The sequence below is a fragment of the Mus pahari genome, chromosome 20 (assembly GCF_900095145.1).
Source record: "Mus pahari chromosome 20, PAHARI_EIJ_v1.1, whole genome shotgun sequence".
Classification (NCBI taxonomy): domain Eukaryota; kingdom Metazoa; phylum Chordata; class Mammalia; order Rodentia; family Muridae; genus Mus; species Mus pahari.
This window is the reverse complement of record NC_034609.1, coordinates 16,615,919-16,643,500: the sequence shown is the minus strand read 5'-3', so window position 1 is coordinate 16,643,500 and position 27,582 is coordinate 16,615,919. Positions and strand designations below refer to the sequence as shown.

The window sequence follows — 27,582 nt, the reverse complement described above, 5'->3', positions numbered from 1 at the left end:
GCCCCAGGATGACAATCACATCCCAAGCGCGCCGATCGCTTCCAACTTTCCTCTCCTTTTGCTAACTCTGGGCGGAGCGGCAATCTCGACACACAACTGGCCTTAGTCTTGGCTCGGGCCGCTCGGCGACACAAAGGGAAAGATGCAGAGGGCTGCGCTCGGGAGAACGTTCTGTGCCCTCCTCGCCAGTGCGAATAGCGAAGTTGGCAGACGTCTTGTTCTCCCGAAAGCTGGGCTGGGAGGTGGTTCTTCTCCCTCCACGCTCCCCAGTGGCTTCTCCCTCCTGCCGGAGGTTTCTAGGTTGAGCTGGAGACCTGGAATTCAGATCCCAGGGAGAGTCGATGGATGCCGGCGCTCAGGGCACAGCGAGGCCAAGATGACCGCCTTTCTGCTCCAGCCGCTGCAGCAGGTGGGCAAGAGCCAGGCCTAAGCTGAAGGGGCCCCCGCTAGGCCTTCCTTCCACCCATCCCTGCCAGACGATGAGGGGAGGCGAGAGAGGAGACTCTGGGGTCTCTGGCTGGGGGTGTGGCTTTCCTCGGGAGCGAGGAAGGCAGTGGGCAAGAAGTGCCCGACAGAGAAACTGTTCTACCCGAGTCGGTCCCCCAGACGCCCCTGGCCCCATTGCCATCCCAAGTAGCGTTGCCTGCTTCTCATGTCTAGCCACGGGCAGCTCGCTCCGTCAGGTCTGTGGGGCCGGAGGGTGTGGGGTCTCGTCCCTTTTGTTCCACCAAGTCGCCTTCCCCCCTCGCTCGCCCCCGCCCCAGTTCCACTGCAAACACTGGGCAGAGAACGAACAGGGTCCAACCCAACCGCTGTTTGTTCAGCGAGGCGCTGGCCCGGCAAACACACACCACAGACTCCCAGGCAGAGTTCTCGGAACACCTCCTCCCCACACTCCCCCACGGCCACACAGTGAGAAGGCAAAACAGACCCTCGCCCCTGGTCCCCACCTCCCGCCGCCGCAAATTACAGACGCACTGAAGCTATGGGACAGACAGGGGCGCTGGTGAACCAGGACCGCCGGCGGCCGAGTGCACACACATCAAGCATTTTGTGGCCTTTCACAACCCAGCCACGCGCAGGCCGGAGCGTAACTATACACAAAGTTTCCTGTAATGATTCTCACTGGCCGCCAAGCAGTTTGCTCAGCTGGGGCCGTGGCATACACTAACCCCACGCGGATCGCACAGGGATCCGCACCGCGGCGCGCATTCACGCACGCGCGCAGACGGCCCCCGCACTTAGCACTCGGGATACAGGTTCCGCCCCCGAGAGGTTGGACCCCCGCGGACTACATTCTCCAAGAACCTCTAGGCCCGTCCCGCCCTTCCCCTACACAGCTTCGCCTCTGATTGGGCGTTGGCCTCCCTTAGCCCCACCTCTGGATGACGTAGCCCGCTTCCCTCGGAGTTCCAGCGCCGAGGGGGCGTGGCTGGGAGGGTCTTTGGCTGCGTATTGTCATGGAGACCAGAAGCGGGCGGCCGCTGAAGCGGGCGGCTGCGAGCTAGACTGAGCGGCACGCGGAACCGGAGCCCCGGAGAGCGTGCGGCGACCTGAGGCTGCCTCACCGGCTGACCATTCCGGGTTCGGGGTAGGCCGACGTTCTTCAGGGAGCGTCCCCGCCCCGACGCGCGGGTCCCCGCCTCCCGCGGCCGCACCGCCCCCCGGCTCCGCCCGCTCAGCCCGGCTAACGGTCGGCGCGGCCTGCCACGAGGGAGCGTCCGCGGCCCGCGCAGAGCCGCGCACCAAGCCGATGGCGTGGACGCAGTCGGGTCCCGCGGTCTGCGCGCGGGCAGGCGCGCGTGGGCGTGTCTCCCTGGCCCACGCGTGTCCCCGGCATCAGTGTCTCGGCTCTGGTCCAGGACGAAGACTTCTGAAAGCGAGCCAAGAAGGTTTGTGCCACCGAGAGCCCAAGTCTGTCACGCAGACATCCTCATTACATAATGATCCTGCCACTTGGGCAGCTAGACTGTTTCTGTCTCCCCCTCCCCATCTTGCTCCCCACTCTATATTTTTTCTGCTCTCTTTTGGGTGTGAAGGACTAGAAAGAATCCTGCAAGATATTGATACATTTAGAATTTACGGTTTTGTTTCCGTGGTTGTCACCTCCGCTCTACATCAAATTTAAGGCTCATTTCTTAAGGATGTCTCTATTTTCTGCTTTATTTGCACACGGATGGCTCTGCTGCTCTGCCGCCTGCGTCTGATACAGAACCGCCTTAATAAGAGGGAAGGGGAAAGCTGATCATTAGCAGGCAGACGGAACTCAGATAGCATCTGGCGTCCCTTTCTCCCTGTTTACAAGAAAGCTTTTATATTCTTGCTTGGTAAACACATTCTTGCTGGCAAACACAGGGTTTTAACTTTTTATCTTGATACCAGGGGAGAATCGACACCCCTCGCCACACAAACACATTCATTTTTTTTTTTTTTTCCCTTTCTGTTCAGTCAGCTTTTCCATTTGGGAAATTGTTCACTTGTTAGCTGTAGTTCCGGGTCTCTTGTCGCTGAAGCTCTTTATACACCAGCAGAGGTAGGACCCTCATGCCAGATCACCAAGACTTTTTTTTTTTTTTAATTTTCCCCTTACTGCTGCGTTTTTATATTTCTAAACATGTTGTACTCGGATAGGTTACTCTGATTGTTTTTAATGTAGGCTTGTTAAGCTTCATTTAAAAACTTGCCAAGGGTTTATTGGTTTGTCGTGTCTGCACGGATCTAGTTATGCCTAGCTCTTAAAACATCGAGCTTTAAAATAAGACCCACGATTGTGCTGCCAAGATCTGGCATGGCGCTTGCTCTTCAAGTTCTGGACAAGTAGGGCTGTCATTGTTTCTATCGAGTGCAAAGGGGGTGACGCCTGTTTGCTTAGTGTAATAGCTGTTTACAGTGAAAACTTTAAAGACTTACAAAAGTAGACCTGCTGGATTTTAAAGATCTCGTCATTCCTGTGGCAGCGACAGGGCACCAGCATCAGGAGAGGCAACAGATTGCTTCTGTCCTATCGCTTTGCTGTTTTGGGTGTACTTAAAGGATTATGATTGATAAGGCTGTCTTGCTGGAGAATGTTGACACAGGTGTGCATCGTTATCTTAATTAAGATCCAGAGAAAATCTTGTCTATAAATGGAGACACAAGAAGAGGACATAATTTTTGTACAGTTTTGCTTTTGGAGACTTTAATTGCTCTTGAAACCTGTCTTTGAGCTTCCAGATTTTGTGAGCAGTCTGGCAACAGAAGTTTTAGAGAGGAATGATAGTTTAATGTTAAGTGTTCTGGCATGTTCTGATACTACTTGTGGCTTTTTGGCAATACTTTGTGTTGGCTTTCTTTGTGCTCTGTCTTCGTGGAATAATGGCTCTCAATTTCTAAAGCAAAGCATAAAATAGAGGGCCGTATTGTCAGGCAGACAGTCATTAATGGCTGGAATCCATCTGTTGAGGAAGACGCGTTTAGTGTGCATGAAACAGGGAAATGCTGAAAAGGTAAACAGATGAGAAATATATCCCTTTTAAGGTCTGAGGAAGGAAAGAGTCTTCCCAAGAGCCTTGGTGATGGAAAATCATTCTCTTTTCATATTATCAAGTGCAGAGCTGCAATGTTAATGGAATGCCTCCTTTTCGTTTGTAGAAATGAGGGAGACTCTCACTCCTTCCAGAATACTGTGTTATATATTTTAAATGGTGAGCAAGTGATGATACGGTATTAGGTTAGTGCCCAGACTATAACCTAGGTACTCACTAAAATATTATCACCATCCTCCACTAGGAATCGGTGTGAGAACAACAAAGGGGGGTGCTGGTGGCTCACCCTCGGCTTGCCTTGCACCTCAGGCCGGTTAACATAAGTGTTACATTAAATTTTTCCTCCTCTTGGTAGCTCAACATTTCCTGGAAGCTGGCTGTCAATCAGCATTTGTGTAAGATGTGCCTGTGCTTTCCTTTACTACTAAACCTCAGGGTAGAGAGAGGAAATGAAAGTGGAGGGACCCTGGGCATCTGATGGGAGAGGCCAGGTGGAGAGAATCTTGACTTCAAGGATAATTAGCTGGTTAGAATTACACGGGGAGCTAAAATCAAAGGAAGACTTACTTAGGCTTGCTTGCTGAAACTGAAACAAGAGCATTCATTTTGAGATAATTGCTTTATTTATTCCCCCCCCATCAGGCCTCCCCCCATCAAAATGTTTTCTCTGGCAGCTACAGTCCTCATCCTGTATGCTATTATGCATATGCTATTTTTAAATTATATATATTGTGTTAAAAGAGTTAGATTATTAATACAAATAAATTCTCCATTTGATTTAATAATACAGTTATGAATGTTTGTATGTACTGTAAATGTTACGAAGAATGACAGTGTTCTTTAAGTTGATGAGCTGGGAATGAATGAAATTCTGTAATCCTTTGTGAATTGACTACGTTGTTTAAAATAGATTATGAGCACAGTGTCATAATTGGAACAATGTTTTGATTCTGAAATAGCTTCACCTGCTTTGAGAGGTAGTCTGTCTGTCTTCATCTATTTCTCTTCCGTTTCTACACTGCATTAGCTTCTGTTTTTAGCATCGTTTGGGTAGAGGACAGTTTTTCTGAACAGAACAGCAGCTGACACATCTCTATGAACATGTAAAACCTACTGGTGATTTTTTTTCCTTGTTCAATAATGAGTAGTTTGCTTCCCCAGCTCTCCTCTGAAGTGCAATACTGACGACTTATTTCTGGATAAATTGGCTGTGTTTCATAGCTCTAGTATATCTCCGCAACAATTTAGCTTGCAAATCAACTTAGATGATTCAAAATTGAAAACCAGTAGATTGTAATATAGTTTGAGTGTAAGTCTTTATTAGTGAGGATGCACTTAACATTTGTTCAGGAAAGGAGAATATAATGTTCTCCTCAGCTGTCATTTGTGTAATCCAGTTTTCTAGCCTCTTCTCAGGCTAATGATATTCCACGCCTTGATACAGCTCTTATTTGTTTATTTCCCATAATATGGAGTGATACCTTGGAGAAAATTGCATTAGACATTCATACCTAATATCCCCAAAGTATTGCTAGTGTCCTAGGTTCTCATATGCAGAACCATTTCTGTTTCCCGTACAGGTGATAATTGCAATGTTTCTGTAATATATTTGGATATATCAGCTAAGTTTACTTCCAAACTCAGGGGTTGTTTCCCATGTGGATTGAGATTTGTTCTTGCACTTCCCAAGGCTTATCTGAATGTTCTGGGTGCACCTGTGTGTGAAGTTTCCAAACAGTACCAAGGCAGCCTCACCAGAGTATGCACATCAGTAAGAGGTGTGAGGCTGGATGGTGGGGAAATGCCACCTGAGGGCTTTGATTATTAAATTCTTTTAGTGCACTAATAGGAATTCAGTAAATTTAAAAATTATCAATTTGTGGAATGACTGATTTATCATTTGTCTTGGGATTGCATTGAATAATTTATTTGAATGATATCATTGGATAGTGAGATTTATAAACAGATTTTTACAATTAAAATCAAGACCAAGGTTGTGATATTTAATAGAAAATAAATTACTGTTTAAAGGAAATAATAAAAGTTAAAACAAATCACATTTTGAAATTATTTTTATGATCTGGTTCTTTTAAGAATAACTTTAGCACCAGCCAAAAGTATCAAGCTATTAATGATAGAAAGTATACAGGTATATGCAAAACTTGTCATTGTTATTCAAATTAAGACTTAAGTATAGGTAGTTGAGAAAGAATTACTTTGCAAAATATTTGTGCTTTCTAAGGGCGAGAGCAAAGAACTGGACCTAGTGAATTGCAACATTTATTAGCAATAAAGTTGGTAGCTGATTTCCCTCCCCCAAAAACCAAGCTAATTTTACTGAAGGCAAACCAGTTAATCTAGCCTTTGCTAGAATAAATGCTTTTCTGTAAGTTGTTGGTACAGGCGTTAGTGTGGTCTTGGCTACAAATTGTTGTTACAGGCATCAGTGTGGTCTTGGCTGTTGTATGAAATGCTATTTAGTTGTTTGTAAATAATAGACTCGTGTTCCTGGTACTGATTGGAACCTACAGAACTCTGGGCTGAAGCATCACAGCAAGCTAGAAGCATAGCAGGAATGTAAAGAAAATGTTGGGCAGGCAGAAATCAGACTCCTCTTTGTTTACTTTAAGCTCGGGTTCTGCTTTGCTTTTAAATCATGATAGAGCTGTTGAATTTAAACAAGAGGACTGAGGTTTGGGTTTCTTTTTTTTTTTTTTTTTGCCTAAGGATAATTATTGGGATTATATATATAATAAATATTATAAATGTGAAATATGTAAACATTCAGGTTTGTCAAGTTTCACCTCTGTTGTGAGCCGGGTTTACAATTTAGATTCAGGTTTTATTAAAGGTATTCAAGTGCTTCTGACTCTTCCTCTCATATGAAGAAGATGTGTGTGGGGTGGGGAGGGAGAACACTGTTGAACATATCAAGAGCTATCCTTTCTGTAGTAATGGGTTATGGATGATGAATTGAGAAGTTTGTACTAAATGTTCTCTAGTTGAAATAGCTAAGGAGTATGCTTTTTAAGAAATGCATCATCCAGGAATAAAATCAATTGAGGTATCAGTAATTAAGTTGTAATTCCTGAAGGAAGGGAGTGCTGAGACAGGTGACGCTAACTGTGGCTGTCTTCTCTTTAAGAATCGCAGTTCTTAATGGAGCCCCTGACTGCTGGGTAGAAGGTGGTGGTTCTGAAGACAGTGAGGTAACAGTATCTCTTGTCAAGAGCACTTTTCTCTGTAATCCTGAACCTTATCATACATGAGAACTCTGTCCAGTAGACCGAGTTTCTTTAATTTTGAGCTATGGGAACCATCCTGGTTTAGTTTTTGTTTTGTTTTGTTTTCTGCTAACTTTCCGAGCCTGCTTCTCCCAGGGCCACAGGCTGTGTTTAGAGAGCTGAGAAATAGCATTTCGGCCTACTCAGCGCCCTTAAAATAGCTTCTTTCTGCGTCTTAGATGTGCGATGGCGTCCTGCACAGCTCTAGCAGATGACATTTCAGTTTGGGACTGACATGCATCCAGCCTGTTGTCCACCTGTCCTCATTTACCTCCTCTTCCTTTGTTGCATTAACCTAGGGATGGGTTCCCCAGGGTGGCTGACCACCACCAGCCCAGCCCAGCACAGGGCAGGCCGTGGGATACAGAGACCCCAGCAGCAGCCTGACTGGGCAAGCTGGCCATAGTTTCTTGTCCTGGTTTCAGCCTGAGCTCTATTGACTCTCTGTTGGCCCCGGCCAGGCCCATCCTTCCCCTTCTCACATACTAGGTCAGCCACTATGTTTTCTGCAGCTGTTGCTGGGGCTCACAGGGAATAAAAGGCTCTGCTACATTCAGGATGGCATCTCTGATAATTTACCCATGTGCAATTTTGTCTTGAAACCTACTGCTGGCATTGAAATCTAAGATTCCTGAAAAAACAACATTGGGCCCCAACTGCATCTTCAAGAGAGGCCCCGTCTTCTGGCTGTGTGTTACCATGCTGACCAAGAAGGTTCAGTTATCAATCAGTCCATTTATAAGATCAATTACTTTGTCTGGGAATGTTGACATAGACCTCAATCGTTTAATAGTATTTATGTCTGTTTGTTTTTCTTTTTTAAGAAAGGCAACATTTTCCCTGTCATTACAAATTTTTACCCCCTGACCTATATCTAGTAAGGGACATTAATAAAACAGAAAAGGGCTTCATGGTGTCTAATTATATAATTAGGAAAATGGTAAGAATGTGGTAGCTCAAATTGATTTCTTCCGTTAGAGGTACAAGAGCACATTTATAATCACAAACCTTCAGAAAAGACTGTGGGTCGTCTGTAAGTCCAGTGATGTTTGAGGGAGTCCTGGAACAGAGGGAGGAGTATTAGTTTTAAATTCTTTTCTCTACGTCTATTCACAGGGTGTCGGCAGCTGGGGAGCCATTACAGCGTAGTCAGAAAATGCCCATAGCAGAGCTCTTATCTGGAAGGCAGTTTACATTGGCACAAGGAATCAGTATTGTAACCATGACCAACCTCACACCTGGCATGGTCAGGTTATTACTCCTGCTTTTAATACAGCATTTGACGGTGCAGCTTGTGTCTAGATACAGGCTGTTTTCCAGCTGACGAGATCTTACTGGTCATTTAGAACATTACTACATTACAAAGTTGAACTGTGTTTATTAATAGAAGGAAAATGTATAATTCAACATTTGGGCATCTGAGACCTTTCTGCTTGGTTTTGTTTTTGTTTTTTTCAAATCATAAGAGTATGATCTTGACTTGCATGACACTATCTTTTGTTATTATTATAGGGATAGAATTTTAGAATATTCCGGAACCCATGTGTCTTATTAATTCCAGATTTTATTCTCTATAGTTTTTTTTTTTTAAACTAAAGGGCACAGGGTTTTAGAATGCACTTGGAGTCATAGGCTCACTCCCTACCCATCAGGACATGGAAAAGCAGCCTTGATTAATTTCAAGCTGTGAAAGGGGCAGGTAAAACTGTTCACAGCGGAAATTTACTAATGCACCAGCCATTTAAATTAAATGTTTGTTAACATAATACTGATGGCATTTTCTGCTCCTCCTCCTCCTTGTGGTTTTGTCCAACTGGATGCTAACAGTGGCAGTTGCACTGACTGTTAAGTCTTTAAATGATGAGACCATTATGTGAAGTGATTTTGAAATGAGAGACTCCAGCCAAGAATTACATCTGCTCCCATCTCCTTCAAATCATACTTGATGGCAGTACAGATTATGATTGATTTGTTTGTGACAGATTGCAGGAAACAGTCATTGATTTTTCAATATTTTACCTTAAAATTATTTACAGTTGTAACCATAGGGAGGTATTTCCATGGGCTGTCAGTCCCTGAAAGACTAAGATAATATTCCCTGCTCCCTGACAAGACAAATTACCTGTAATGAGTGCAGTAGCTGAAGGGTATACTTTTATTTTAAAATATGTCAATAACCCCAGTGACTAAACGAATATTGATTTAGCATAATGAAGCTTGAGTAATGTGAAAATGAGCTTTTTCAAGGGGCATGGTAAAGACTTTCTTTTTAGCTTCTTGTAAGAAGCTTTTCATTCCTTGCAGCTAGCTAGGGAAATACAATTTTTATAAGCACCCACCAGGAATGATGGTGTTGCCTGTGAGGCCTGGAGTTTCGATGCTGGGCCCTTGGTTTTAAGGGTCTCTTCGAGTCTTATTTTGAGTGTTCTTTTTAGTCATAGACTTACTGGGTTCATTTGATGTTATCTTGAACTGGCCTAATACTTTTACAGTTTCCACATTAAAATGAAGGTATATACACAGCCATCTATAGATGATACTGGGTTCCACTAAGATATTTCACATGGTTGTTGAGGTAGTTAATGTGCAGTGTTTTACTGCAGGCCACCTCTGCTTGACACCAGATCCCTTTCTCTGTAAGTGAAGATTAATCCCGAGTGCTGGGTTTTGGACATTATTGCAGACTTTCATCGGATTTGGTTCCCTCCTTTCATGTAATCCTCGACTTTTTATGGACTAAGATCTCAATGCATAAAATCTTTTGAACAAGAAATAGATACCTGTGTGTTTGTACATCCAAATGTATAAAGATTTTGGTCTGACTCATATCCCCATGTCTCTCTGGTAAGGAAAAATGTGGTGAATCAGGCTAGTGACGTTTACCAGGAAAAGACATATTCAAAAACGATAACACAATGATATTTCATGGGAACCTAACTTGATTTATGTTAACTAAGTCATAAAATCAATATGTAAAATCCTTTTAGAAATTAAAAATGAGTTGATTTAAGGGAAGTCCGCCTACTGTGATTGCCCCCTGATGACATGACCCTGGAAATGTGGAGAAAAGAATTGAAAATGCAACTATTATCTAAATGGAGAAAAAGATGAGCTTGAGAGCAGAGAACTATTGTTTCATGGTTTCCTAAGAGTTGCCTAAGGTGTGGCATGGGTGGCCTTTGTCCCTTGTCTTTGTTGTGTTCTGCAGTGAAGTGGCTGTGTTGTGAAAGGTTGTAGCTGTGATGTCCTGCCCCTAAGGGTTCATCTCCACACAGTCACCTCCCCACCACAGGAATTTAAAATAAAGACATAGGAGGGAAGTACCACCGGAACCAGTGGCCTAGAATCTTCAGCCAGTTATATTGCATGGGTAGTTTTTAAGTAAGTCTGATAACCATAGAGTTATATCTCTTAAGGGAAAACAAAATACAGGAAACTTCCATAGATTTTTAATCAAGTAACTTTCATCAGACAAATCTGTGTTAAGCAAAACCATCTGTGTTGTTGTTTAGTGTACCTGGGGCAAAGTGAAGTGTCAGTAGTGCCGTCATCCCTTCACTTCACCTGTATCTCTCCACTTTACACTACATGTGTGTCTTCTCCCACACATGAAGCAATGTGAAATTGCAGCCAGTAATGTATAAGATATTAAGGATTGATAATGATGGTGTCAAATAATTGCTATTTTTAGACTCAGCTACTGTTCCCCGGTTTCCTGAGATCTGTTTCCATCGAGATGCAAAGGACACAGAGCTCACGGGTGCTCCTCACGGGTGTTCCAGCGATGCTGGTGTCATGTTTGGACTGCAGTCACTGCAAAGGTGAGGTGCTTCTGTGCCACTAGCTTTATTGAAAATGCTTAATATTACAAGGCATTCTTGAGCATCTGCTGCTTCAATCAAAGAATAGAAACAATGAAATACATTTTATGTGTTAATTCTTTTTTCTATAATAAAATGATTTTATTGGATTAAATGAATATTGATTATTAAAAAGAGTTCTAAAAATTCTCTTGCTTTCATGATTCTTGTAGCAATCAGATATCATTAGGTAGTCCTAAAATCACTTTCTAACCTACCTCTATTATACTTACAGGAGAAAAAAAGATGACAAGCATCCACATAGACTGTTTGATTCTCTATATTACAACTTCCCAATAGAACAGTTCTTCCTGAGAAATCTATCAGTGCAGTTCAGACTCTGGAAGCAAATGACCTCTCCGGGCAGAGCCTTCACCGTGTGGGGAACATCAGATTTGTGTAAGGGTTGGTATCCCTTCACCCTTTGGGTGTCTGTAGCCTGCTTCCTTGCTGGGTGGGAGCCTTTGTAGCATCAGTAGAAAAGGGAAAGGTTAGTCTCCAGAGGGTGCCCCCACAGTGGCAGGGACCTGGGAGGTGTGTCTATCCTGGCAAGGAACCGGGATAGTCAGAGATGCTCACAGATGCAGAAACCGCTATGGGTAGCCTCGCTTGTGCTTCATCCACCTCCATAGTTGTTACACAGACGCCAACCCTGGGGTAATTTCTGAAGCTTAGGTCTCAGTATAGCAAAGTAAAACCAGTAACCCTTCTTGGGTTTTTTGTGTTCTCTCTCTCTCTCTCTCTCTCTCTCTCTCTCTCTCTCTCTCTCTCTCTCTCTCCCTCCCNNCNNCCCTCCCTCTCTCTCCCTCTCCCCCTCCCTCCCATCCTCCCTCCCTCTCTCTCCCTGTACTCTTATCTTTCTGTGTATGTGTGTGTTGTTCTAGTTCTTGTTTTTGTTTTGCTTTGCTTTTCTGTATAGTCCTGGCTATTCTGGAACTTTCTATGTAGAATAGTCTGGCCTCAAACCCAAACATCTGCCTGCCTTTGCCTCTTAAGTGATAGAATTAAAGTCTGTGCCACCACACCTGGGCCCCCTTCTTAATTTTATCTTTAATTAAACTTTACATTTTAAAATAATTATAGATTCAAAGGAAGTCGTACAAAATAATAGAAATGTCCTTGAACCCTTTCCACAGTTTTTTCCCAGAAGTAATATTTATTTTGCAATATATTGAATGTTACAGCCTAGATATTGATGTTGAAAAATCAAGATAGGAACATTTCCATCACAACGAAGACCTCATTTCGCCCCTTTGTGTCAATACCTCTACCTCCTTCTCCCCCTCCCCATAGCTGCAGCAACCTTTAGTCTGCCACCCAAAACCTGTGAATGTTGCCTAAGTATGGCAGGTAATGTGTGTATCTGTGTGTGTGTGTCTGTGTGTCTGTGTGTGTCTCTAAGTGTTTGTTTGAACCACCTCTATAGTTGTTTCTGGGCTTTGACTGTGACAGATAAAGCTGCTGTACACAGTTATGTTGTAGTTTTGTGTGAATATCTTTATTTTCCTGGGATAAAGCGGCCACTGGTGAAATTGTGGACTGCACTGTAACTCTCCAGGTGATTATTTTTCAAGGAGATTATCTACATTTTTGTGGAGTTTTTATATCAACTGCATTGGTTAATGATTTGAAAACATAGAGACTATTGTAAATTATTTGTAGTTAAATAGAAGACCACATTGTTTCAGAACCTTGGTTTTGCTCATTCTCCTTAATGCTTTTTAGATTACCTATCTCTTTTTAGGTATGCACTGTTGAGAAGGTACTGCGAAGGCCACAGGTCACTCAGGAAAATTTGGGGGAGTTTTCTAGGTTCAATGGAGACTGGACATCAAAGCTGCACTGGGACATCTGGATCCGTTGATCCACTTTGGCCATTCCACCTCAGCTCAGAATTACCCACATGGTGTCAGGTGGGCGGGCGGGGCTACAGGACCTGCTCTTTTTATTCAACTATACACTAAGAAAAAGAAAGAACTAAACGAGTGAAAGTAATCCTTTTTAGGTACACAGTCCCCAAGAAATGTAGCTACTTTACGTAATGCTTAATGGACGGAAATGCTCCAGCTCCCACCCAGCCCTTATGGGAATTATCCTGAGCTATAGTTTTCTTACTGAGACATGATAATGCTGTGCAAAGCCATATGTGATGTTTTGGGAAGACTCATGGAAAGGAATTTTAAGGTGCTATTGTTAGTCTGTTTTCTTTACATAAGATATAATTCTTTACAAAACGCATCATGATGTGACAAGACTGTTCATTTTTGTTTTGTTTTGTCTTATGAGACAGGGTTTCTTTGTGTAGTCCTGGCTGTCCTGTAACTCTCTCTAAAGACCAGACTGGCCTCAAACTCAGAGGCCCCCTTGCCTCTGCCTCCTGAGCACTGGGATTAAACATGTGTGCCCCACTCCCCTGCTCAATCTTTTTCTTTCTAAGAAACATTGAGTGTAATTATCTGGATGGAGTGATCCCTCTCATAGTCCAGATTAAAATCTGTTAACTTTTAGAATGAGGAACCAGATTTAGTCCATCCCTATCTTTCAGTGGCTTTATCTGTAGTTCACTGTGGTCCTGGCCATCATTATGTAAAAGGAATAAGATATTTAAATGCCCCTTACTCTAAAAATGGACAAGCTAAAAGATAAGGTGCACACATAAACCCTTTTTTAAAGCTAGTGCCATCACTGATTTCTGAAAAATGTATTGGAGGGTTTATCCAGTGTTGTACTTTGAGGTACTGGGTCCCTAACATTACAGTGCCCCACCCCCAAGTCACACTTCTAAACTGGCAAGTAAAGATTAAGTGAGAAGAAACAAGGAATCCACACAGCGATGCTTTATTAGAAACTCAGAATTCAGGAGCAGAGACACTGCTGATGGATGTGATGGAGGAGAACTGGATAAGGAGACTGAGGGACAGCCAGGCTTGTCTTCTCAAGTAGACTCACGTGACCTGGAGAAGCAGCCACAAAGAGGGGCACAAACTGAAGCAAGGCTGCGGTTACCAGGGTGAGATATGGTCTAGCCAGGGTTTCTTGAAGCATTCGTGTGTCTGCTTGGCTGGCAGTCGGCTTAGCCTTGTGCTTCCCTGAGCTGTCCTTCTTTGAAAGGATCCTTCATACGTTTGGGTTTGTGCTAGTGAGGTGGAGCAATGCCGTGGGTGTTCCCTGGGCTCCCTCTGTAGACCACAGTGAGTAAGAAGAGCTGTGGGGCTGAGTGCAGATCAGGTAGCTGCTTTTCCCATAACAGCGGGGCTTGCAGGATTCTTTCAGATTAAGAGACCCAATCCATTTTCTCCCTTTGTATTTGTTTAGGACTTGTATTTGTCTGGTATCTTAAATACCTAATCTGTAAACCTGTAGTACATTTCAAGTTGTAGTTTATTATAGACATTTACAGCTCTTTGGGAAGAGCTTCAGAATTAAAACCAAACTCGACCGTAGAAGTTAGAGAGTAACTACTTGATAAAACTGTATAGAGCCAATGTCATTATTTAGAAATTGCTTTGGGCTGGACATGGTGGCCCACATCTTTAATCCCAGCACTTGGGAGGCGGTGGCAGGTGGATTTCTGAGTTTGAGGCCAGCCTGGTCTACAGAGTGAGTTCCAGGATAGCCAGAGCTAAATGGTGAGACACTGTCTCTAAAATCAAATGAAAAAAAAAAAAAGGAAAAATTGCGTACATTATTATTTTTTAAGTACAAGGTCAGAGGAGATTGCTTATGAGCCTTTGCTAACCATCTGTGGATTTTTGGAGCTTTGATCCAGTATAAGTCCCTTTGAGGGCCTCCCTAGTCTGAGGTAGGCAAGCCCTTGGCTGCTAAGATATACCTCTTTAGTGTTTAAAGTCTGACACAGAGTTCTCAGGAGGCCTGGAATTTGTGTTCCTCTAGCCTCAGCCTTTTGATTATCTGGTATTAATAAGTCTGTGTCTTCAGAATGGCTGAACTGTTTTTAAACTTAAAGGAATCACAGACTTACTCAAAGTGGCTATGAAATGCAATGAAATTAAGATACCCATGATTTTCTACTTAGTAGTAGTAGTATTGATTCCAGTAGTCCCATAGTTGTGGCATATTTTCATAGGAATGGGCTTCCCTTCTGGCCAGCCAATCACCATTTTATCTTCTGTTCTGACTTTCTTCTACATTTAAAAATATTCTATTTTCTAAAGTCCTCCCAATCTAACTTAGCTCCTCCAGCACCGTGTCCCCTGCTGGAGCACAGAGGATGTTGATCCCCTTAGCCTTCCCTGTTCTGCCATCTGATTATTAGCAGTCTACGAGGCTTTTGACAGCTACTAGCCTATAGCTCTCACCCACTTCACCTCAGTGCTCCTGACACAGAGCCTCCCCCACCTCCCGCTCTGGCTGCTGGACTCCATCTTGGTCCTGGTCTGTCATCTGCTGGTCACCTCTCTTCAAAGATAATAGACTCTGGCACACTGCCCTGTACCTCAGTACTTTCCATTGCCTGGGCATAGTTTCTGACTTTGACTGCCCTCCTCTGTCTCCTCCTCCCTGAGCCACCTCTCAGCCCTCAGTGTGACTCACAGCATCTCTCCTGCCCCAGTTTCCCACACATGACATCACTGTTCTGACAGTGTTATCTGTCATCTTAGACCAGGTAGGTCATCCATCCTCACTTCCCCTCACTGGAGCTCTTCCTTCTGTAAAATCCATAGATCCAAAGTTGTCTTTGTTGTTGCTTTTTATTCTGTTGTTGCTTGTTTAACCTAAGCATGCCTCCATGGCCTTTATAGTCTCTATCATTTTATTTACTTGTTTGTTTGTTTGTTTTGTAGGTATGCTCTCAGTGTGCTATGCTGGCTGTCCTGGAACTCATAGCAACCCATCTACCTCTGTCTCCTGAGTGTTGTGATCCTTGCCCAAGCTGTTATGGTTTCTGTTTTGCTTTCACCCATTTTCCCATGTGGTGACTCAGTTTTGGCATTTGTATCTCCTTTCTCTAGGAGCCTTCCTCGGTCTGATGCAGCTGATGAAAACGCGTTTCTGTTGGCTCTCTAGAATCTGTAGTTTGTTCCGTTTTGACATTTTCTCTCTGCTTACATTTCCCATCTGTCCTCATACACCCTCTTCTTTATCCACTAGAGTTGTTTGCCTGCCTGCCCAGTGTCTTAGTTGACCTGTGTTGCTATAACAGGGTGACAGGATGAGTAATTAGAAGTAAGGCGATTTATTTCCATAGTTCTGAAGGCTGGTGAAGGCCTTTCTGCGTGTCCTCACATGGCAGAGAGCGAGAAGAGGAACCCACTTCTTCAAGCTCTTTTTATAGCACCATTAATCCACTCATGACATCTTCCCATGCAGATCCACCTCCAAATGCTGTTATGTTGAGAACTGAGTTTCCAACACAGGAGCTTTGGAGGTGACAGGATCACTCAAGCCATGGCCATTCCCCTTGCTTTAAAGGTCTGCCTTATTGTCCGATTTGGTCCCAGCTCCAGCTACTCAAAGTGTACGTTTGCTCCTTACTGTGCCTTGTAATTTCCTTCTGGTGACTGGGGTGAGGTGCTGGGTAAGAGGACCTGTAGCCTTCAGGGATGTGCTATGGAGAATAGGGGAAGCACACCACAGCTTTTAGTGAGCCTTGGTTCAGCTCTGCTCCTGCTCAGTGTAGTTGGCCAGAGTGGCCAGAGCTGCACATTGGAGGATCCCAGAGGAGCCTGACAATGGCTCACCTCGGTCGGTCCTGACAGGTAGAGCCTTGCAGGTTAGACTCGGTTAAGACCTTCTTCTGCTGGGTAGATCTTGTTAGTAGGAACAGAATAGAATAGAATGTTCTGGCATATCTCACAATGCTTACTTTCTCCCCTTCTACCAGAAACTCAAGGAAGATCTGTCTGCAGTATTGGCCCTGGAGAGACACCTCAGAAGCATGAGGCTCCAGCTGCCAGGCACTCACAGTTCTTCCCACCACATTGGAGTGCAAGCTCCCAGCAGCTGGCCAATCCCAGTCTGGGCTTGTCTCCTCCCAGCCTGTTTCCCAGAGTGCTCTCATGTGAATAGTCATTCTCTGCATCCATCTGGCTTTCTCCAACTTTGGAGGTAGCTCCTTTCTCTGGGGCCTCAGACTCGAGAGAAGTTACTGATTTTTCAGACTGGTCACTGGTCGCTTCTCAGGAGGGTCTCCAAGTTCTTTATAGGCCAAGCTCAAAACTACAAAGCTACTTAAAATATATATTAATTTGTCACAAAAGAAAAAGAGCAGAAATAATGCATTTAGAGACATGTAATTGGACATTACTCCTTACCCCAGTTTATGATTGTATGAGGTGTAAAAATCTCTCTGCAGTTTCTGAAGTTTGGATATGAAATGTTTCCCAAAGGCCTCTGATAAAAGCTTGGCCCTCGAGATGGTACTATTGAGAGATCAAATCCCTGTGAGGATTGGGGCCTTGAGAAGGCTTGTAGGTCATCAGTGGTGTGACCTCAAAGGATGCTGTGGGATTCTCATCACTTCTTACTGGCTTGCAGTGTAAGAAGTGTGTCTCCATTGTGAACATGCTGCTGTGAACATGTGGCCTCATTATAGACCCAAGGCAGTGAACCAACTGATCAGGACTTAACCTCCAAAAGTATGAGCGCAAATAAGCATTCCCTCCTATAAGTTTCTTTCTCTGGGATCTTGTTCCAGTGACAGGAGTCTTAACAGCACGTCCAAACTTCAAAACAAAGCAGTGGACTCTAGCAACATTTCCATTCTGTAGACAGGAGCATGGAACCGGCAGGGAGAAAGACACATACATGAAGATTGGCGGTCAGACGACTCATCCTTACAGCTGCCTTAAAGGTACAAGGGGAAGTGTAACTCCCTGGACAGCCAGGGAGGGAGGGTTGGGGTCTTCAGAATGGCCTGGTGTTGAGAGCATAGGTACCCTATATTCCTGTCACCTATGCAAGGATCTTCAGGCCAGCCACTCCCTCGTCCCGTTAAACCCAACCAAAACAAGACACGACTACCCAGTAGCCTTGGCCCCACTCCCATCAGAGTCAGTGTGTAGTATACCTCAGACCCTTGTTTTCAGGGCCTTTTTTATGTTTTCATCCCTAAATGTCTCCCAAAGAAGCTGACCATACCCTGATACCTCTCCTCTGCTCAAGGACAGCTTATGAAAGTACCTACTGGGTGTGACATGGCACTGAACCAACATAGTGCAGAATGCTAGGTAAACACACGGATGCATGGGCATCTGAAGTATAGTGTGTATAAGTTTACATTTAGCTTTTTATTTTGAAATTCCATTGTGAATATATTTATTCCTTATCAAAGAGGGCTAGTTTATCTGAGTTTCTGCTAATGCTATGCATGGTTATGCCTGAGCTATTTATTATGGGCTTTGTTATTGACCTGTTTGATTTGCCATTTTATGGCATACATATTTTCAGTGGAGATATTTACACTGAGCTATATTTATTTATACCATAGTATATTAACCATAAAACTATCTAAGTATGCCCAAACCACTATGATCTGCAGCCCTCGGGGAAGGGGTTTTCAGGATAGCCAAGTCTTAAGAGTTAGCGGTGGCTGATGGTGTTGGAGATCTTGCTAAAAGACCTCTGGGATTATGAGCAGAGCCTCACAAAGTGTTGATGCTACCCCAGGGCCTACAGTACAAGTTGGACTGCTTGGAGGACTTGCTGCCTGTTTGTTTTCATTCCTTTGACAGTCCTTGAACTGGTTCTGTGCCCTCCATTGCTGCCAGCAGTATTTCTCCTGGTCCTGCTGTAGATTCCCTATGCCCTACGCTTGGCTTTGCAGATTTGGAGACTGGGTCATAGAGCTGGCCTCTAATGTGGAATGGTCACTTGCAGGCACCACCTTAAGGACCAGCATGCAGTTCTGTGAGTTATGTTGTTTCCTTTTTACCACTCAAGTGACAGGATGGGGACTTGCCCTGACTCCTCCTTTGCCATCTTTGGTGTCCCATATTTCACCCTAGACCCATTCTAATCAGAGGAGGGGAACACTGGGATTTAAGCTAGTTAAACACACTCAAGAATAAGAAAATCAAGCTTAGAACAGGCCATATCTAAAGTTCAGTTTATTAAGCACTGCCTTTATGGTGATAGCGTTCGTCTTCTCAGTTTTCCTTCCGTGTGTCTTTGTGGAGCTGCTCACGGAACAAAGCACCTGTGCACGTTAGGCAAGTGCCTTCCCATGAGAGCACCCTCAAATCCCTCCCTTCACTTCCTACTCCCAAACAGACCGTCTCTTGGCTTGTACTCTTGGGGACTAAAGCTAAAGCTTTAATTCTTAAAAAGCTCTTGAAAGCCCCATAATGACTCTAGTTCTTCTCTCTGCTGTGCATGTTGTTAAGGTTCATTAGACACTCCGTCCTCCTTGACACTAGTCACTGTTGGGTGTGCCACCAGGTGACCCTTAGGCTCGAAACCTCAGGATTCATAAGTTCCTTTTCACATGCTCTGGAGTCTTCAGTGACTTGCCTCCTCAAGTCTTCAGAGCATTCAGGAATTAAGCTGTTCCCTTCTCTGAACTGAGGGGCCTGGGAAACCTAAGCCTCAAGAGACTGGCCTCAGGTCATACCACAGTTAGTACCTTCGGGTGGACCTAGATCCTCTGTTTTCAGGGCCCATAGGGCTTGCTTATTATTCCAAAATGAGAGTGTGGGCTGAATAACAGGTAAGACTAGTTATGACTGTGTAGATAGGGCTGCCAAACCCTCTGCACATGGTATGTGGGGTCACACTGAGGGAGGAGGGAGAGGGAATGTGATCCAAAGGACATGTGATCCTGAGGGGTATGTGGCTGGACAGCATAGAGAACACTCACATGGGATCTAGTGACTGACTCCAGCTGGCTGCTCAGGCACAGTAACTGGGGGAGGTTAGTAACAAACATGCTGGCTTTAGTGATTACTATAGTTGTGATGTTTTTAGAAAATTGGGTATTTGTTTTGTTTGGTTTTGGCCATTTATTTGTTGTTATTTTGAGAGAGTATCTCCCAGTGTAGTCCAGGCTGGCTTTTATTTTGAGAACCTCCTGCCTCCATTTCCCAAATGCTGGGGTCATAGGCGTACACTACCACACTAGCCTTACCATGTTATTAGTCAGTTAATAAAATTATTGGTTTTCAAAACTAGGAACATGAGCATTTGGGAATGAAGTTCAATCCATTTCTTTCTTTGCCTCGATGCTGGAGATTGAACCTAGGGTTTCATACGTGTAGGCAGGCACTCACTAAGCTACTCCCAGCTCTCGGTACACTTCTCAGTGCAAAACCAGTGCTGAACCACTTAGAGGAAAAGTGGAAATTCTCTTTTCAGATTAAAACATATAGTTTTGAAAGTCTGGAAAACAGAGTGCCTTTGCCAAGTAATTATTTGTACATCTGGATTTGATAGAGTGTGTGTGTGTGTGTGTGTGTGTGTGCGTGCATGCACATGTGTATGTTCTAGAGTGCATGTATGTGTGTGTATGCATGCCATGGGCAGAATGTGGAACAACTTTCAGGAGTCAGTTCTCTCCTTCTACCGTGTGGGTCCGAGGAATTGAGCCCATGTCACCCGGCTTGGCAGCAAAAACCTTTATCCACTGGACCACCTCGTCAGGTCCTTGTTTACAGAGTCAGTGGTTTATCATGTTAAGTATAGCAAATAAAGAATTGTTAATGACAATATATCAAGCCAGTGTGGTCTTTTAAGATGTCATATATTGTGTGGATTAATATTTCAATAAACCTCCAGAGAACTTGTATTTTTCTTCTCTATGGCCATGTGTATTTTCCAGTGATCTTGACATTAGTTCTTGAGAAGTCAACTCCACCTCAGAATTGTATGAGTCCTCATTATCCAGTTTAGTCTCAGAGAGATCAGCAGTTTAGGCTGATCTATTTATATTAACTGACTGGTACTTCCATGCTAATCCTGTAATTAAGATTCATTTCTCAAAGATGTTACTATAATCTTGAAATATTAAAGATTTAAACCCTAAAGATTGGTATGGAAATGATTAAATTTTCTCTATTATTTCTTCTCTCTATCCCAGAGTGATTAATTTCACTTTCAGTGCCTCCCTTCCCGAGTGGAGTACTTCTGTAGACACTCCTAATTCAACGAAACCTGTTCAGGGGATCATCCCTGCGAGACAGACAGCTGCCAGAGGCCACTGGCTTCCCAGCATGGATTTCAGATTATGGCCAATCAAGAGCCGGGGCTGTGGAACACCTGTCGGCAGCGACACTGGCTACAATGTGGAGACGAGCTCTTTAATCGAATTTCATTGTACTTCAGAAAAAGGTTTATTTTCAATGTGGCGTCTGCTTTTATGATTCATCCCTCTCAGCTGAGACATCAATTTGGGGCTTATTTATGGCGCTGTTCTAGAGTGAAACAAGAAGCAGCCGGGCTGTGCTTCAAAAGGCACCCTTTCCCAGACGGTTGGTTTGCAGCTTGCTCATGTGGGAAAAAATACAGAAAAGAAATCTAAAACTTTAGTGTTGAAGTTTTGTGTGTGAATATAATTAGTGATAGGCATTCTTTTGAGCACACTCTCAGAATGTTGAAGCCCGAGAGTTCGCGTTCATGGTGAAGTCTGGGGAACTTTGCATGTGGAAATCCGTTCCGCTTATCTGTGAGCAGTGCAACCATCATTGATACTGATGGGCTCCGAAAGGCCGTGCTCGGCTTTCAACTTGGCCCTAATTGGAGGACCCGCTAAGCCCATAATACCAGGTACTTTCTCACAGCTGCAGAGCATGGAGTGTAACTATCAGAAGAAACTTCACTGTGCAAACTGTAATTTAATGGTATAACTGTGTGCAGCCCAGAATATCAGTTAATTTTCAAAACATTTTATTCTACAGCAATTAGCTCAGGTCCTGGAGGGCAAAATGACAAGAGGTTACTCGTTCACTATGTATTTAATTAATTGAAAAATGCTCCAATTGCCTTTACAGTTGTTATTAGGGAGTGGAATCAGTGTTGCCAGCGCTCAACCATAATTGGAACCCCAGGGAATTAAATATTTAGCATTAGTAATGTAACAGCACTTAGGACACAAATTTCTATTTTCGTAATGAAAGCTATACACTGTGAGTGCAAGCTGCTGAAAGGACAGCTGTGACAAGCGAGACGGCCTGGGACATTTCAATAAGACACCTCATTGGACAGCAAGTCTCACCACATTACACATTTGTAAGAGACCTGCAAGTTTAATTCCCTCGAGGAACTCATAGCCCAAGTCTTTAGCGTCCTAATTGCATGCAGGATGAATGGTTGGGCAAATGTCTTGCTGCAAATGGCTGAAACTCATCCTCCTTTCTAAATAATCGCATATAAGTTCGTGCCTTTGTCAATTTAAAAAATACCGGGACTGTCAGAGAATAAGGATCTTGTTTGTTTTTTCATTTAATTATATTTTAAGCACATTTGCTTTCAGTGCTACAATGAGAAAAGTTGGCTATTGGGCTCTAATGAGCTGCAGTGCTAGACACTGGAGACCCTGAGGGATTCACTCCGTAAATTAGCTGGATAAAAAGTACTTGGTTAGGATATAGTTGATGGCTGAGCTGTTCGTAGAACCAGTTAGAGTACTGTCTCGCACTCTGTTTCATTCTAAACAGGCCCTGTAGAGACTTTAACAGCTGCCTGTTAACGCTGCTCAACTTGTCAAAATGTATTATATTACTCCACTAATAAATAGTATTAAAGGGGATTGGACTTCACCTCTCGTTTTCCAAGGGGATCAGGTTGATAAACACAACTGGCTTAGGCTGGCCTTATTTTAATTTGTTTATGTCAGCTAAGTAATATTGAAGGGCCATGTTTTAAATTTGCAAACATTACCTTCCCGGGGAGTCAGAACTTCGAAAATATGATCTACAGTGGGAACAAGGGATTGAGACACTTATTGCAGAATGTCAGACATAGAGAGATGTCTGGTTTTGACGTTCCCGGGCCACGTTTCAAAGAATTTGAGAGCCCACACGTGAACTGACACTTGGGAGGGATGGTTCCTTTGCCTTTTTCATTTCTGGGAAAAGAAAAGTCACAGGAAATAATGTCACAACTTCCCTTCCAATTCCTGTGTCTGTTTTTTACTATTCTAAGTGATCATGATTTTATATCAATTTTTAAGCATTTTTCAAAACAATACATGTTTACTTTCAAAAGTAAAAAAAAAAAATATTTTATAAAGTCTTCCTTAGACGACAATTCTGCTTCCCTGGTTGGTGGTCTCCTCTGACAGCAGCCTTTTTTTTTTTTTTTTGCAGGAGGGGGGGTTGTTGTTTCTTTTTTTGTTGTTTTGTTTTTTTTGTTTGTTTGTTGCATGTACATAGGGGCATGCATATGTATGTATACATGAGTGTGAAGGCCACAGGTTGACAATTGACATCAAATTCATCACTTCCTACTATATTTATTGAGGCGAGTCTCTCAGTTGAATCCAAAGCTCGATGATCAGCTAGGCTACCTAGCCAGCTGGCTCTGGGCACGTGTCCACATGTGCACATGTGGGTCTATGCTTATAGGTCACACTACAGAATTCATTTAACTAAGATAACTTTATGGAGCCCTGCTTTTTCTCCTGCATTGGTGCCCCAGATCACACACCTAGGTTTTTTGCTTTTTGTTTTTTAATTGTTACATTTATTTATGGGGAGTCACATGCCAAAGTGTGTGTGAGAGCTCACTTGCACTCGAGGGTACATGCATGTACAGGCCTGTAGATGCATGTGCGTGCCCACACCTCACGGGCTGATCAGAAGAAAACATGCAGGTGTTTTTTCTCTTTCTGCTATGGAAATCCCAGCGATCAAAGTCAGGTGATCAGGCTTGGCGACAAGCCCCTTCACCTGATGGGCCATCTCACTGCCGATTGATTGGTGTTTTTGAACACTGAGTTCATATTTGTGCAGGTACAAAATGTATTTCTCTGTTGGCTCTCAATGTCATTCCAAGTAATTCTGTTTTGCCACAGCAAATGATGCTGTACTGAGCACGGTTGTAAGCGTGTGAGTGAGCATGAATGAGCACCGAGCTCTGGGCATCTCACAGAAGAGTGGACCACCGTGAGCTCGCCATTACTCTGACAGGTGTCATTCACAATGCCCTTAGTAACTCAGTAAGAGTCGAGGTATATTATTAGCCCTGTTTTATGTAGGGAAACTGAGGCACAAAGGAATTAAGCTGCCCAGGGCCACCAGAGTGTGCCATTAGCCTGTCTTTTGTGCCCACACATATGGACACCCCCCCATTCCCACCCCAAGTACCTTCCTCGAATGTGACTTGGGTTGTGATTTCCCACACTGTTGCTGTCACCTTTCCTCTGAGAACTAAGTTGTCCGTGTCTCTTCTGGGTTTGTTGTAGTATCATGGCTCTCTCAGGCAACGTTGAGATCTGACTGTGGCTCTGTTCTGTCTTGGGATCTGGGATTTGAACCTCCTAAGCTAGGCAAGGGCTCTCCCACTGAGCTACAACCCCGGCACCTTTGATCTCTTTTGAGACAGGACCTCACACAGTCGTGCAGGCTTGAACTCACTCAGCAGCCCAGGAAGACGGTGACCTGTAGCCCTTCCTGTCTCAGCCTCCGCACAGCTGGGATGACAGGCCTGCAGCGTGGACGTCCCAGACACAGATAGTCATTCCTTCCCTCAGTCTCTCCCCTGTGTTTTCATTTTATGTTAATATTACCAAGATTTGCTTTGTGGACGCTGTTTACCACCCCGGGGATGTAAATACATTTTCCTATACAGCTCTCCATGCTATTAATTTCCTTCAAGTTTTTATCTTAGTCTTATGTGAGATATGAAGAATGGATAAAAGCCAGATCTTAGATTTGCAATGTCTTCTGCAGCTTCCTCTTGTGAGCGCTTTTCTTCTCCCTCCGTAGCTTGAATGTGCCCTTTGTCTAACACTATAACTCCACTTGATAGCCAGTTCTTCTTGGATAGTCCATTTGTAGACTGCCTTGCTTTGTAGCAACATTCTAAGGTTTTGTTACAAGAGTAAGTTAAGTCTCTTAATTAAAATGATGTCTGCCATGCACATCTAATTGTATCCAAGTAGTACATCCTCATTCAGGCACAGGGAGTGAATCCCAAGCAGGGACAGGAGAGTTCCAGATCCGCCTGAGCGACACAATGAAACACCCTGTGAGTGAGTATGAGAACTGCCAGCGGCAAGGGGAACTAAGGTTACAGTTGCACTGGAACTCAGCCTAGACCGACTTAAACCCAGGGCCATTCCTCTGGGTTACCCAGGTGATCCTAGAGTAATCACGAGGACTCTTAAATGTGGAAAAGGGAGGTGAGAGACGGTTTGAGAAGGTTGCAGGCTGAGAAGGGCCGCAGAGCCCTCTGGCTTTGCACCTGAAAGACAAGGCCACAAGCCAAGAACCAGGCAGCCACTGGCACTGAAGAAGGCAGGACCTCAGGCCTGGGACAGTCCTGGAGAAATCTAAACTTGACCCACGCCCCACTTCTCCCTGAGCTGTAAGAATGAAGTTTGCTGGGCAGTGATTTGTTACCACAGCAGTAGAAAACTAATAACAAGCTAGGTAGGTGGTTCACACTGAGGCAGGAGGATTGCCAGGAGCTTGAGTGAAACCTGTCTCCAAAACAAAACAAAAAAACACAACTCAGCTTAGAGGGAGGCTACAGAGGGAAAGCCAAGTCCTTTGCTCTTACTGTCCTCCCTCTGGCCGCTTCAGGCCAACTCCCAGGAACACAGGTCTCTAGCACCATCGATGCCAGTGGGTCTGGTTGGTTGCTTAAGCAAATCCCCTTTCCTATCTTAAAAGAAATTTTAATTCCTAACATTTATTTTTCTTAGACAAGCCTTAAAGCCAGCTTGCAAACAATGTTTTAAAGTTGCCTGAGGGTTTATTTGGGGGATGTAGTTAGTGTATAGTTTCTGTGGGGGTAGGGATAATCTCATTCTCATTCCTTAGTGTGAGGACCACTATTCTGGGTTAGGCATAACCCTTGAATGAATGAATGAATGAATGAACATGAATTCCACTTTTGGAGCACAGAAGAGGATAAATACTTGGTTATTAGTAAATATTTTTTTTTTTATTTTTTAAAATCCACTTAAGATTTTCAACTTATCTTTGTAAAAGTCTACATAAAACTTAGAAATATCCTCAATGCCAGGCAGTGGTGGTGCATGCCTTTAATCCCAGCACTTGGGAGGCAGAGGCAGGTGGATTTCTGAGTTCGAGGCCAGCCTGGTCTACAGAGTGAGTTCCAGGACAGCCAGGGCAATACAGAGAAACACTGTCTCGAAAAAAAAAAAATAACAACAAAAAAAAAGAAACAAAGAAAGAAAGAAAGGGAGGAAGGAAAGGAAGGAAGGGAAGGGAAGAAGGGAAGGGAAGGGAAGGGAAGGGAAGGGGAAGGGGAAGGGGAAGGGAAAGGGAAAGGAAAGGGAAGGGAAGGGGAAGGAAGAAATATCCTCAATGCCTGTGCCTGTGCCCGATTTATTTATTTATTATGTATGAGTGCTTGGCCAGCATGCGTGTCTGTGTGCCATGTGTGAGCAGGACCCTTGGAAGTCAGAAGAGGGCAGCAGACCCTCTGGACCTGGAGTCACAGACAGTTGTGAGCCACCATGTGGGTGTGAGAAATAGAACCAGGTCCTCTGGAAGAGCAACCAGCTACCTTAACCACTGAGCCACCTCTCCAGCCCCATGTCCACTTTCTTAATCCAAATACAGTATACTTTAGTTTCTGTATTTCTTTGTCACACTTACCAGAGTTGTATTGGCTTTTTAGTTTTAGTTTAAAAATATTTTAAGGGGCTGAAGTGATGGCTCAGCGGTTAAGAACAAGTACGTGTTGCTCTTGCAGAGGCTCCACGTGGCTGCTTAACTTACCTCTGACTTGCATTTCAGGGGATCCAATGCCCTCTGCTGACCTTCCCAGGCACAGGGGGCGGGGGTGAGTGTGGTGGACATAGCATGCAGCTCAAACGCTCATACACACAAATAAACAGGAAATGGTTTGTAAAAGTGTCTTAGTGTTCCCGGTGCTGTTTGAGCTTCACTTTACCTTCCGCTCCTCTATAAGTTTGTAAGATTAACCTGTCTGGGGTACATTGACTGAATGCCCAGTTCTTTCTTCACCTCTCTTAACTGTTAGTGGCTAGCTTAGGCTGTGGCTTATCCTCTAAGCTCAGCCTTGCTTTCATAGGCCAGCCTTCCTGCCGCAACCTCTGCATGCAGGGCTTAGAGGCATCACTCCTGCCAGATGCTGTTCATCCCTCTATCTGCTGCCTGCTGCCTCCATCATTTGCTGTTTCTTGCTATTTAATAAACTCAATCATTTGGAACCAAAAGCATGCCCACCACACAGTATTCTCAGTGGAGAAGAAGACACGTTCAAAAGAAATGAACAATGGCCTTACACACGGCTCAGTAGGTGCAAGGCCTTGCTGAGTGAGGTTGACAACCTGAGTTTGATCCATAGTGAAAGGATCAAACCTCTGTGGGCAGATGATGTCCCAAGTGAATGTATGTCGTCAGGCTCAGGGACATGGCCGTGTGCAGAAAAAGCATCGACCACAGCTTTCTCAGGGATGTCCACAGCCTGGAACCCAGAGACAGCTCCTGACAGTGGCCTCCTACTGAGAAGAGCTGGCCCCTCCTCCTCCTGCTGCACACCATAAACTCCTCACTGAGTTTCCAGGGTGCTTAGTAGGTGCGTTGGAACTAGCACAGCCCACCCCTTCCCAGGTTTTTTGTACATGTGTCTGTCCTCATTCCTTGGTCACTGCAGTAGAGGTTTCCTGGAATGCACTGTGCAGGATGCAGCAAGAACCACTTCCCAAAAGATGCCCTCTTGACTTCCACACACAAGTATGCCTGCACTCACACATGTCACACAGAGGGGGGAAAGAGGGAGGGAGAGAGAGAGAGGGAGAGA

At 44.2% G+C, this 27,582-nt stretch overlaps 1 protein-coding gene across 1 annotated transcript in view; it reads left to right on the top strand.

Moving 5' to 3' along the window:
- The first annotated feature begins 345 nt into the window (after positions 1-345).
- LOC115062706 overlaps positions 346-27,582 on the top strand; it is a 157,080-nt gene continuing 129,843 nt past the window's right edge. Inside the window, exons 1-5 of the mRNA XM_029532742.1 lie at positions 346-409; positions 1,596-1,892; positions 10,500-10,629; positions 10,904-11,073; positions 17,327-17,482. Coding sequence (XP_029388602.1) covers positions 346-409; positions 1,596-1,892; positions 10,500-10,629; positions 10,904-11,073; positions 17,327-17,482 — 817 coding nt within the window. The remainder of the gene's footprint in view (positions 410-1,595; positions 1,893-10,499; positions 10,630-10,903; positions 11,074-17,326; positions 17,483-27,582) is intronic.